Source organism: Lepisosteus platostomus, chromosome 5, assembly GCF_059453375.1.
Source record: "Lepisosteus platostomus isolate fLepPlt1 chromosome 5, fLepPlt1.hap1, whole genome shotgun sequence".
Lineage (NCBI taxonomy): Eukaryota > Metazoa > Chordata > Actinopteri > Semionotiformes > Lepisosteidae > Lepisosteus > Lepisosteus platostomus.
In genome coordinates, this window is record NC_142615.1 from 54,130,924 (window position 1) to 54,144,621 (window position 13,698).

General features: G+C 41.6%; 1 protein-coding gene across 1 annotated transcript; it reads left to right on the forward strand.

The window, feature by feature from the left end:
• Nucleotides 1-1,890: 1,890 nt before the first annotated feature.
• On the forward strand, nucleotides 1,891-13,036 carry LOC148669370 (protein FAM78A-like). Its single transcript, XM_088632571.1, has 2 exons — nucleotides 1,891-2,699; nucleotides 12,373-13,036. Exons 1-2 carry the CDS (start codon nucleotides 2,395-2,397, stop codon nucleotides 12,896-12,898), a joined length of 831 nt encoding a protein of 276 aa, XP_088488697.1. The 5' UTR covers nucleotides 1,891-2,394; the 3' UTR covers nucleotides 12,899-13,036.
• Nucleotides 13,037-13,698: the final 662 nt, after the last annotated feature.

A 13,698-nucleotide genomic window follows, 5' to 3' on the forward strand; every position in this document is an offset into this window, starting at 1 on the left:
TCTCCTCCTCCCCACCCGATTCCTCTGATGTGGCCCCTGTTGCCCAGCAGGGAGCACCCTTCTGGACGTGCCCACCGGTCTCCTCAAACACAGCATTGACCATGTAGCTGTATTGCTGGTCAGCAAAGCCTGTCAGGCCTTCCCCTCCCGGGCCATGGCAAGGTGGCCTGCCATCTCCCCCTGGGACCAGCCGTTCTCCCAGGCCACCCACTGAAACTGATACTGAAAATGATACGGGAAATAGTCCCCTCTCTGTTGGGCACAAGCCAACTGTACATATCATATACAGATCCTATGCATCTGCGTCTGCATAGGATCCTTACACTGATACTTTTATTCCATATTCTCAAAGGACATTGATCACCAGTGGAGACACTGATCCACTGAAACCCAGTGGATTTCTTTAGTATGAACAGTGGAAACTACATGGATTTAAAACTAAAAACTGGAGGCACTACTTTACTCATAGGGTGATGGAAAGGTGGAACAAGCTACCCAGCCATGTTGTTAAAACTGATACCCTGCTTCCTTTCAAGACACAGCTGGATGAGATCATCTGATGCATTAATTACTACCAAATGGGCTAGATGGGTCTCTAACTCTTCTTTTGTTCTTATGACCAACCACTGGGAGAATTTGCAGAGATGGTTTTGGATAGATTTTATGTTGAAATCAGTTTAGAGAGCAGGGAGTGGGAGTGATGGAGATTCTGGTTTTATTACAGCAAGCAGAAGAATAAGAGGAGCCTGGTCTAGATTATTTAGGTCTTCCTCGGGTCAGAACAGGAACCAAATGTGCTCACTCAGTCCACCTAGATTTAATTTCTAACAGTGGCTGCACCGGTGGAGCCATTCTAGCTCTTGGCACTTAAGGGTGGGACACCTGCTGGGGGAACTGGCGCATCTCTGAGTCCAACAGGTGCTGTAGGTCTCTGTCCATCCATCCCACCCTAACACCAATGTAACGAATTTGGGTTCTCGGGCTTGTGCCCCCGCCGCTCCCAGTTCCTCTCTCTACCACATGGGCGCAAACCATCACTCAACAGGGGTCTTGCCGTCTTCCTCAGCCCGGGCAGCCAACATCCGTGTTATGCGCAGGGGCATATTTATTACAGTATCTTTTATTTATAAGCGCCTGCGAATTAAGGTTTTCTAAACAGGGAGAGCAGGGAAAATATATATATATTTTTTCCTGTTATGAAATTTGAATGTAAACGATGCAGGAAGGAACCATTAGATTGAGGAGGCATGAGATGAGTCTTAATGTGACATTATGAAGAAATCTAAATATTAATTCCGCTCTCTTTCACAACTAGAAACATGCAAACGTAGCTTAAATCGCTCTCACATCCTGTCCTCCGTCTTTTAAGGAAACTATAACAAAAGTAAGAAAAAAAAACGACTGTATATATAAGGGTACTAAAACTGGAGGTAGGAACTTCAAGCGCTCGACGGAAAGATCGTTTATCAGGCATTGCTGTTGCAGATGTCGATATTATTTTATGCATCAGAGCATGTAAATCAGTCTAGTTCTGTCAATCACTACTTTGTTTTAAATGGCTAGTTTATTTTAAACCGCCGGTAGTTTAAAGGAAAGCGTGGCTGCAGCTCTTGGTGTAACTGTTGATCGCGAACTTGAACTAAAGTAAGCTGTATATTTATAAAAAAAATGCTATTGATAACTAGAATATTATTATTATTATTATTATTATTATTATTATTATTATTATTATTATTATTATTATTATTATTATTATTATTATTATTACAAATGCTGGACCTCCTTAGCTTTCCAGTATAGAAATACTGATTTGGCATAAAACGTGCAATAAGTTTCTTATACAGAACATGTGCCGGGAGTGGATATTTTTCAAGACTAGTAAAAAATTTGAAACTGCAACAGGATATCTAACCATCGCGATAACGCTAGGCTATGTGCCGTGAAGACCTTCGGTTAAGACCCAGACGTCCCGATCAAAACGTAGGCAGAGACATCGATAACCACCTAACCTACCGCTTTGCTCTCTTGCTGACACACCCGCTCCTCTCAATGCATTTAAGCGCCGCTCATCCTCCTCGCTTAGTATTGCGTTTGACTTTTGATCTTCCCTTACTGTTGGCTGTTCATTTAGAGTGTCTTCTTGTTTTCGGACCCCTTTTAGTATTTTTATTTCGTTTCTCGGATTGCGGCTTTGTGTAACATTCGAACTTGTCTGTTTTTTCCCGTTTTTGAGCAAATCTCTCGGATTGCGAAATCACTACCGAGGACGTTCCTGGTTATTGTTCTGTCTACTGAACCCACATAGGATCCATCCTTCGGTTTAGGAAGACTGACCGTAACACCTTCTTTAAAAATATATATATATTTCCTTGAGTGGAGACAAAATCAGTGACTATGTTTTTCATGCGTCTGTTGCCGTTCTTGGGAGTTCTAGTGATATTCAATGCAATAGGCTCTAGCCAGAGTTTTCCCAAACGTTTCCGTGAAAGCATTGCCGTTCTTGAAGTGAATTCTATCATAGACTCAAATCCCACCAGCATCTACGAATCCTTCTCTGCTCTGCGGTACACAACCCCGTATTTCCGAGCTTCGGCCCGGGTACTGGTGCCGCCCATCGCTGCTAAGGAGACCTGGACCGTGGGCTGGATTCAAGCGTGCAACCACATGCAGTTTTACAATGAATACGGGGATGAAGGAACGTAAGTACCGCGTTAGCAAGCGAACTGATGTTCACATTATATATACTGTATATACAATGGCTTATTGGGGCTATCTACTAGACTTCAGTAAGAAATATGTATAGCCCTATAAAAACAAGTTTCTGTGTAACCTCTAAGAAATGCTTTACCGCATAAAAACACAAAACTGAAAATGCTCAGCACAACCTGCTACAATATACAGTATCTACAAAAACGTTTCAGAATCTTTTGACTTCCTACAGCCTGTATAAATTGGTGAACAGACGCAAGTCTGATAACATTATTCTATAGTTCAGGTGGGTAGCTGCGTCAGCATGCATATGGTGCAAAGGGACAAGTAATACTTTTATTCCATGCTGAAAAAAGAAATTAAACGCAACGTTTCGGCTTTACAAAACGAAGAAACCAAACCGGTTGAACACAGCAAACCCAATCTGTTTTCACAAGTTGCTTGCACTTCTTGCCGCGGGCGAAATAAAAGCTGCTGAGCTAAATAAGGAAAGCTGTAACTATTACGACTGCTCACTGTTCCTCAGGCTGTGACAGGAGATCACACATTGTATTATTATTATTGAGAGAAAGGCTCACTGTCTGTTCCTCAGGCTGTGACAGGAGATCACACACTGTATTATTATTACTGAGAGACAGGCTCACTGTCTGTTCATCAGGCTGGGACAGGAGGTCACACACTGGATTACTATTATTATTATTATTATTATTATTATTATTATTATTATTATTATTGAGAGACAGGCTCACTGTCTGTTCCTCAGGCTGGGACAGGAGATCACACACTGGATTATTATTATTGAGAAACAGGCTCACTGTCTGTTCCTCAGGCTGGGACAGGAGATCACACACTGGATTATTATTATTGAGAGACAGGCTCACTGTTCCTCAGGCTGGGACAGGAGATTCACAGCCGAAACGTTGTGTTTTCCGTCTTTTCCATTATTCTTATTAGCACGTAATAAATGTATTACTTGTTCCTTAACATTAGTCTGTGCCTTATATTGATTGAATGTAGACAGTAAGGGGTGAATTAAACAGGCAGTTATGCTTTACCTTACTTCAAACCCCTCTTACCCACTTTTGAAACTCCATGTGGGTCCTAATGCCTCAGTATAGTGACGGGGACACTGTACTGTAAACAGGTGCCGTCCTTCGGATGAGATGTAAAACCGAGGTCCTGACTCTCTGTGGTCATTAAAAATCCCAGGGTGCTTCTTGAAAAGAGTAGGGGTGTAACCCCGGTGTCCTGGTCAAATTTCCCATTTGCCCTTACCAATCATGGCCTCCTAATAATCCCCATCCATGAATTGGCTTCATTACTGTGCTCTCCTCCTCACTGATTGCTGATGTGTGGTGAGCGTTCTGGCGCACTATGGCTGCCGTCGCATCACCCAGGTGGATGCGGTACATTGGTGGTTGCAGAGGGGAGTCCCCATTACCTGTAAAGCGCTTTGAGTGGAGTGTCCAGAAAAGCGTTATATAAGTGTAAGCAATTATTATATTTATTATTATTATTCAACTTATAAGAAATACAGCAAAAGACATTATTCTTTTTTCCTTCTTGTAATTTGCCTGTGCAGGCAGAAATTTTCAAACAAGGCCTATGTACAAAAAATTACACGTATTTGGTCATCCAAGAACTGCTTTCCTCCTTTGAGGTAGATCATTAATTGGTGGCTGTGTGGGAGAAAAAGAGTATAATGTACATGAAGGTTCTGTTAAGTAGCAAGGGAAAAGTAACCAGGCACCACATTTAGAATGTTTACTTTACAATTGTAATATAAATTGTACACAGAAATAAAGCAGAATGATCAAATCCAGGGCAGCATGGTGGAGTTCCTGGGGTGCTGTCTGCGTGGAGTTTGTATGTTCTCCCCATGTTCACATGGGTTTACTCCCACAGTCCAAAGTCATGCTGGTTGATAAATTGGCCTCTGGGAAATTGGCCCTGGTGTGTGTGTTTGTGTCTGTCTGTGCTGTGATGGATTGGCGTCCTGTCCGGGGCGTGTCCTGCCTTGCACTCTCTGCACTGTGTCCCCCACTTCCCTGAATTCTACGTCTAGTGGATAGTATTTGCAGCCCTGTATTTAGTCTTAACTGTGAGGTTAATGTTAACATGGCTCAGTATGGAAGAGCCCAGCTTCACTGTTTGTATAACCTTCTTCCAAACTTCCAGCATGGCACAGCACAGCGCCCCTAGAACCCCAAGCTGGCAGTGCTACTTGAGTTATTGCAGTGTTCTTGTGTTATCGGCTAATTCACAAGTGGTGCACATTTCTTTTGCTGAGTCCTAAATTAAAAAGTTTCATGTGTCAAGACAGCAAACTTTTTGGTTTCACTTTTAGATTTAGTGTAACTATCAGTATGATCATCTTAAATAAAAGTGAGGTTAAATAGCATTTAGCATGTTCATACTATGCAATATTTATACATACAGTTTATATAATAGAAGTATAGAGTTGTATTCTAATATATTTTTACACATCTTAAGAAATAAAATGGCTGGATTTATTTGTATCTGTTTTTATTTTTGAAAGCTTTCCTCAGTAACTTCCAGTACCTCTTGCTTTGCTGAAGAGTATGAGATTATCAGGTATTTTATATCCTCAGTGAACTGTCTAAGGGATCACTAACAGGTAGTATATTAATCCTACGTGTGCTGTTATTTTCATAACTGCTGTTATGAAATGGTGCTCTGCTTTCACCATTCATAGTTGCCTGTGAATGTTTGCCTTTATTTCAATCATGATCTTTAGCCAGGAACTACTGTAGCTACATGGCTGGAACATGTTCTGGTTGTATTTGAAGGTAAAATAACTGAACTCTAATGACTGTGAAGTGGACCTATCAAAACATGTTCAAAACTGGTATTATTTAGGGGGGGGAAAATTAATGTATCATTTGATGTTTAGTTTCTTAATCAAAACTAATTGCATTCGTCCTACGCCATGGTCAGCTATATTGAGATGTTTGCAAACTGCTCTAATGAGGTCAGCAATGGTTTCTGGATTAGTACCAAATGAAGGTTAGAGAATTGCTGTGGAGAAAGTGACAAGGTCTATATTAAAACGCCTGAAACAGTGGCACAAGTCAAGATGTGAATATTCTCAGAAATTTCACATTTCCCAGCAGAGTACTTGTTAACACGGTTCTTAATAGATTCAGCACCAGTAGCCTGGACTCAAATTTCCCTCTGGAGAAACCCTTTTGTGTCTCTGAAATGAAGGGTGACAGGGAAGGGATTGAGAGAAATGAGAAAGAAGAAGACGCAAATACAAAGAGACACATATTTAATCTTTTGTTTTTATGTACCTGTAATAAAAAAGGAAATGCTGCTACAGTACATATTCAATCAGTGCTTACTGTAAAGATGTACACAAATGTGTTCTGCCGTACAGTAATCTTTTTATTACCAGGTTGCAGCTTAACCTTCTCTAAATAGTCATATGCAATGTCACTACTACTAGTGACACTGTGCACACTACACGTTGCATTTATAGGATTTGCTGACACTCTCATCTTGGTATACTGTATAAGGAGCTTCTTGTATTCAATGTCCAAGTCCAGGGAACAAATTATTGTCAAAACAGCACTTACCCAGTCCTGCAGTGATTTGATGCCAGTAAAGATAGGACGGTTTGTCCAAGAGCATGGACAGTGTTAGTTTCAGTGTGGGTGAGCCACTTATCTGACTGACCAGGACAAAGACACTTGTCCAGTTGTCTGTGGTTTGTTTGTTTGTTTGTTGAATTTCAAATCAGTGTATTTTCAGCTCAGTGCTCAGCAGTGACCCTGTGACTTGTCTGTAAACATCCAGTATCTCAATCAACGTTTCTCAAATGCACAACAATACAGTGTGCAGCAGTACATGCCGGCAATGCAATTCCTTTTCTACGAGGGGAGGGTCATAAAAATGACTAAATTAAGTAACATAGAATATGAATAAGATGAACTCCAACAAAACTCAATATAAATAGAGCTGTTATGTGTCCAGGGTGTATGCAATACATTATGTCCAAGTAGTGCAGTACACCAAATACAAAGAAATACAATGAAAACTGTACAGTATGTCCATGCAGCCATTACAGTGATTTGCTGAAGCTGCAGGTTGGCTATTTAGCAGTCTTGAATGCTTCGATACTAGGATGACTGGGGTCTTGAGAATGGATCTGGACTTCTTAAGACATCTAGCTGAGAAGATATCATGGATGTCTGGTACCTTACAGCCGGTAATGAGCTGCGCTGACTTCACCACCCTCTGTGGTACTTGGTGCAGTGCGATTTCAGGTGGAGCAGTTTCCATACCAGGCAGTGATGCAGCCAATCAGGATACTCTCAATAGTGCACCTGCAGAAGCTGGCCTGGATATGTGATGGCTACTGAACATCTTTAGCCTTCGGACAAAGAACAGGTGCTGCCGTGCTGTTTTGACCACGATGTTGGTGTGGTGGGTCCAGGTAAAGTCCTCTGAGATGTTAACTCCCAGGAACTTAAAACTGCTGACCCTCTCCACTGCAGTCCCATTGATATAAATAGGTATGTGATCTCCCTATTGGTTCCTATAATCCACAATAATTTCCTTAGTCTTACTGATGTTCAGAGAGAGGTTGTTCTCCTGGCACCATGCTGCCAGGGTTTCAACCTCCTCCCTGTACGCAGACCCTTCACCATCTGTGATCAGGCCAATGGCTGTTGTATCATCCGCAAACTTGATGATGGAGTTGAGTTACGCCTGACGACACAATCATGAGTAAATAAGGAGTAGAGGAGAGGGCTAAGCACACAGCCATGGGGGGGCTCCAGTTTTTAGAGTCTGGGTAGAGCATAGAAGGTTTGTGAACCCTTTAGTATTTTCTGAATTTCTACATACATTTGTAAATTTATGTAAAGCATAAGTTCACATACTTTTTCTGACAGACATTTCATGTTGGATCATTTTGATCAATAAATGAATGAAAAAGTATATCCTTTTGTGTGTTATTTGTTTTATTGGGTTCTCTTTGTATATTTCTATGACTTAGATGAAGATCTCATCACATTTTAGGTCAGAATTATGCAGAAATTCAGAAAATTCTAAAGGGTTCACAAACTTTCTAGCACCACTGTATGTTGGTGCCCACCCTCACCACCTGCGGACATCAAGAAGTCCAGGATCCAGTAACAGAGAGAGATGTTCAGTCCCAGGTCCTGGACCTTGATGACGAGCTTTGAGGGCACTATGGTATTGAATGCTGAGCTGTAATCAACAAACAGCATTCTCACATATGTTCCTTTCTTATCCCCTTGTGAGAGGGCAGTATGGAGGGCAGTGGCTATAGCATCCTCTGTTGACCTGTTCTGGCGATACGCAAATACTAATGGGTCAAGTGTATCAGGCAGTGAGGAGGTGATGAATGCTTTGACCAACCACTCGAAGCACTTGATAATTGATGTAAGTGCAACGGGGCAGTAGTCATTTAGACACCTGACTCTGTTTCTTAGGAACGGGGACAATGGTGCCTTTCTTAAAGCAGGAAGGAACTATGTACTGAGCTAGAGAAAGATTGAGTATGTCTGAGAAGACATCTGCCAACTTGTCTGCACATGACTTCAGAACATGGCCAGGGCCAGGAGCCTTGTGTGGATTGGTCTTTTTATAAACTTTTTATAAACTCTACAGTTGTATTTAGCTCTTTTGATGGCTTTCCTGAGGTTGTATCTGGATTTTTTTTGTATTTATCCAATTTGCTAGATTTGAAAGTGGCTGTCCTAGCTTTAAGTTTGGCATGTATCTTTCCATTTACCCATGATTTTTGATTTGGGTATGTGTGAACAATAATCCTGGGAACCATGCACCTTCAATGCATTTATTGATGTAGCCAGTAACATAGTCTGCATACAGATTGATATTTCTGGCAGTTCTGTGGAAGATCTGCCAGTCAGTCGTAAGGATAGCAGAGTCCGGAACAGATGGGTCAGGCCAAGTTTCAGTAAGAGCCAGCACGTTGCAGTTCTTGATGTCCCATTGGAAAGAAAGCCTTGCTTTCAGTTCATCCAGCTTATTGTGACTGAACATTAGCAAGAAGTATACTCGGGAGCTGGGCACGATTGCTCCGCTGCCTCAGTATTACCAGAACGCCTGCCCGTTTACCCCTCTTCCTACGACGCCGTCTTCTTCCCAGTACAGGTGGGACACCACAGTCCATAGTCAGCAGTAATTATTGGTGTAGATTTAACTTTGTCAGTATTCGATCTTATGTCCATAAGTGTTTGTTGGTCATATCTAATCATCGAGCAAACAGTACGTGCAGTTAGCAGGACAAAAAACAACAAAACGAAATAAACAAGGACGAATGGATGCTCGCAGGACACTTGCAGGACGCCAGCCTTCACTGTTGGCGCCATCTTACTCGCCATTTTACATCTTACTTGTCAGATGCACTAATTTATGTCGTAATGAGCCATATCCATTGGCTAGGTCCAGCCATAGTACTGTTAGTTCCCTATTCCTTTTTTTGCCTCCTTTCTGCACTAATATATCCATGTACTTGTTAAGCAGCATGTAGTCAGTAAGTCATCTTGCCACAATTGCCAGAAAGATCTTTCCTTCCACATTCAGCAAAGATATAGTTCTAAACTGTCCTATGCCCTGGGCATTCTCCCGCTTTGGTATGAAACATACCTCCACTACATGCCAATCTGCCTCTTCTCAATACAACCTTTAAAAGCCTCCATAGCACTCTTTTTACTTTTAGACAGTATTTGCACACTTGACCCAGGTACTGAGGATGATCTTGCTTTCCTGATGATGCTGGTCATTTCCTTCAGTCTCCTGCATATCAAAAACATCCATTGGATCATCAGATTTCAATCTGTCAGCAGCTGTGAGAGCCGTGTCAGTCCCCCAGGCAGTGGTGACTCCATTGGTATCTGTGGGGCCTGTGAAGTGAAAAATAGCAGATAACTCTGACAAGCACAGGTTCCTGCAAGGTTGCTGGGTTATATCTTTCCTGTGCTGGTTTTAGGAGCTGATGTAAACGCAGGCCTGTTAAACTATGGAGAATCTAAATTGGACGAGGGGGGGATTTAAAAGAAAATAATTGACAATTTTTATTTTTGGGGGGGGGGGGGGATTACAGAATGTGCAACAACTTCTAAGTGGCACAGTGGTTAGCATTACACCATCTCTGAGTTCAATTCTTAGGGTGTATATAGAGTTGTATCTTCTTATGAATATAGGGAGGGTTTTTTCCCAAAGTCCAAAGACATACTGGTGGATTAGTTGCCTTCTGGGGAAAATTGGCCCTCGTGTGTGTGTGTGTTTGTCTGTGTGAGGGACTGGTGTCCCATCTAAGGTGTATCCTGCCTTGTGCATTTTGCTTACCGGGATAGGCTCCCCTGCTATTCTGAATTGGATGAAGCAGTTATAATATGTGTGGATAGATGATGGATTTACTTTTCAAAAACGTTCATGGGCATATCTGAACAAATCTTGCCACATCTGAATCACTGGTACTGCAGAGTTTTCCAAAGAGGATGCAGGACTTCTACCAGTGCGATCCTCTGTTTATTTTTAACAAAAACAGATGCATGGGATATTAAGAATGAGTATGACTTCTGTCAGTTAAAGCCAATACAGGTCAAACAGGTGTATATACAGTGGTGTGAAAAAGTGTCCTGATTTCTTATTTTTTTGCGTGTTTGTCACACTGAAATGTTTCAGATCATCAAACAAATTGAAATATTAGACAAAGATAACACAAGTAAACACAAAATGCAGTTTTTAAATGACAGTTTTTATTATTAAGGGAAAAAAATCCAAACCTACATGGCCCTGTGTGAAAAAGTGATTGCCCCCTCTGTTAAAACATATATCAACTGTGGTTTATCACATCTTTGGAAAGCTGAGTTCAATTTCTCTAGCCACACCCAGGCCTGATTACTGCCATACCTGTTCTCAATCAAGAAATCACTTAAATAGGACCTGCCTGACAAAGTGAAGTAGACCAAAAGATCATCAAAAGCTAGACATCATGCTGCGATCCAAACAAATTCAGGAACAAATGAGAAACAGAGTAATTGAGATTTATCAGTCTGGAAAAGGTTATAAAGCCATTTCTAAAGCTTTGCGACTCCAGCGAACCACTGTGAGAGCCATTATCCACAAATGGCGAAAACATGGAACAGTGGTGAACCTTCGCAGGAGTGGCCGGACATCCAAAATTACCCCAAGAACGCAGTGACGACTCATCCAAGAGGTCACAAAAAAACCTACAACAACATCCAAAGAACTGCAGGCTTCACTTGCCTCAGTTAAGGTCAGTGTTCATGACTCCGCCATAAGAAAGAGACTGGGCAAAAATGTTCCAAGACGAAAACCACTGCTGAGCAAAAAGAACATAAAGGATCGTCTCAGTTTTGCCAGAAAACATCTTGATGATCCCCAAGACTTTTGGGAAAATACTCTGTGGACTGATGTGACAAAAGTTGAACATTTTGGAAGGTGTGTGTCCCATTACATCTGTCATAAAAGTAACACAGCATTTCAGAAAAGGAACATCATACCAACAGTAAAATATGGTGGTGGTAGTGTGATGGTCTGGGGCTGTTTTGCTGCTTCAGGACCTGGAAGACTTGCTGTGGTAAATGGAACCATGAATTCTGCTGTATACCAAAAAATCCTGAAAGAGAATGTCCGGCCATCTGTTCGTGACCTCAAGCTGAAGCGCACTTGGGTTCTGCAGCAGGACAATGATCCAAAACACACCAGCAAGTCCACCTCTGAATGGCTTAAGAAAAGCAAAATTAAGACTTTGGAGTGGCCTAGTCAAAGTCCTGACCTGAATCCGATTGAGATGTTGTGGCATGACCTTAAAAAAGCGGTTAAGGCTCGAAAACCCTCCAATGTGGCTGAATTACAATAATTCTGCAAAGATGAGTGGGCCAAAATTCCTCCACAGCGCTGTAAAAGACTCATTGCCAGTTATCACAAACGCTTGATTGCAGTTGTTGCTGTTAAGGGTGGCCCAACCAGTTATTAGGTTTAGGGGGCAATCACGTTTTCACACAGGGCCATGTAGGTTTGGATTTTCTTTTCCCTTAATAATAAAAATCTTCATTTAAAAACTGCATTTTGTGTTTACTTGTGTTATCTTTGTCTAATATTTCAATTTGTTTGATGATCTGAAACATTTCAGTGTGACAAACATGCAAAAAAATAAGAAATCAGGAAGGGGGCAAACACTTTTTCACACCACTGTATATATATATTTTCTTGTTAGATGGGAACACATTTTCCTGCTGGAAAATTCTTCCTTAGTTCTAATTATGTGCATTGCTGTGCAAAAGCCTTGGATATTTTAGGCAAATTCAGGAAGTACCATATGTTATGAGCATCATCAATTGGTACCACCATTAATGTTTTCAACTACTCTAATCATTTTGACTATTTTTCCTACAGTTCAGTTTGTGTGAGTTTTTGATCCATAAGTGATCAGAATCTTCAACAATATGATCTCAGGAACTCAAAGTAATGATGACCCAATTAGAAACACTATAGTAGCTAATCAATCCAGCCACCATAGACTTGTGTGTTACTATAAAGGGGGAAAGTGTCAAACTTGCACTGTTGCTGTGTTACATGTTGATGTGCTGATCTATTAATTGGTGTGTTTTGTTTTAGGTCTAGCTGGGAGATCCCTGATTTAAGGGATGGTAAAATTCAAGCAATAAGTGACTCTGATGGGGTGAACTACCCCTGGTATAGCAATAAGAAAGAGATCTACATTTTCACCAGCCCTACCATGAAGGACACAGAGTTCAACGTCACCATGGACGACAATTTCAACCCCAGTGTGTCCTGGGGCGTGCCCGTGAGCAACAGCAACCAGTCCCAGCTGACCAATATCTGCAGGGACCAGAGCTTCATCACCTGGCTGGTGGCCATCAACCAGGCCAGCAGGGAGCACTTCATCCTGAAGACCATCAAGTGGAGGATGCAGCTGCAGATCGAGATCGACCCCGGCAAACCCCTGGGCCAGCGTGCCAAGCTGCTGGAGCCCACCGCCCAGGAGCAGCCCCAGATCCTGGCCAGGAACGAGCCCATTCCGCCCAACGCCATGGTGAAGCCCAATGCCAACGACGCGCAGGTCCTGATGTGGAGGCCAGAAACCGGGAAGCCTGTGGTTGTTATACCACCAAAACTATAGGGTAGTATATTGAAGAAAGGAACCCCCCCCGCGACCTTTTTTTTACATCAGAAACAAAAATATAACAAGATGCCCCAAGTGGCAAAGCTATGAACGTCTCCTGGACTTAACAACTGCAACCATTCTACCTTTAGCACAGTGATACTCATCCCAGTTTAAATTAAATCGTTGCAAAAATGGCTAGTATTATTTTTTGCAAGGCATTTTTTTTAACATTATATGAGAATATATACAGTAGGTGTGTGTGTATCTACAAATTTGCACATCTTGTTTCCTGGGATAGGAAGGGTGGGAGAATTGTTTTTTCAAACAGGAAAAAAATAATAAAGAAGGTAGTCCCCTAATTGAGTAGTCACATTAGAAGCTCAAAAAAATAACTATGATCTGAGTATTTATACTATGCAGTAATTTTGTACCTAAAAGAACCTGAAACTCCAACTGTACTGTTGTAGAGAAAAGAGGCACAGTGCAGTTCAGTGAAGGATTGAAAGAGGTTTATTAATAATGAAGAGGCCTCCCCAAGATCAGACTGTCAGAGTAATCCTATCTGATTTGCTTGCCATTGTTCAAAAGCACCCTTTTATACCGTTATAATCATCTCCTCTATGTACCTAACATGGTATTGGAGAAGCACATATTTTATGATCAATATGTTAAGGACTAACCGCTGATCCATGCTACAGACTTTCATATATGCAACACAACAGTCTGCTTGTTCAGCGTATGTGTCAGATTCTTTTTTTGCAACAACAAGTGTTTGTACACTGTGTCCTTCGCACAAGCATCTGTTAACTGTATGC

Bases quoted from the DNA above. Each gene is read 5' to 3' on its own strand.
- LOC148669370 (XM_088632571.1), top strand. From the start codon at position 2,395: ATGTTTTTCATGCGTCTGTTGCCGTTCTTGGGAGTTCTAGTGATATTC. The intron at 2,700-12,372 runs GTAAGTACCGCG...GTTTTGTTTTAG, and splicing joins GAATACGGGGATGAAGGAAC to GTCTAGCTGGGAGATCCCTG.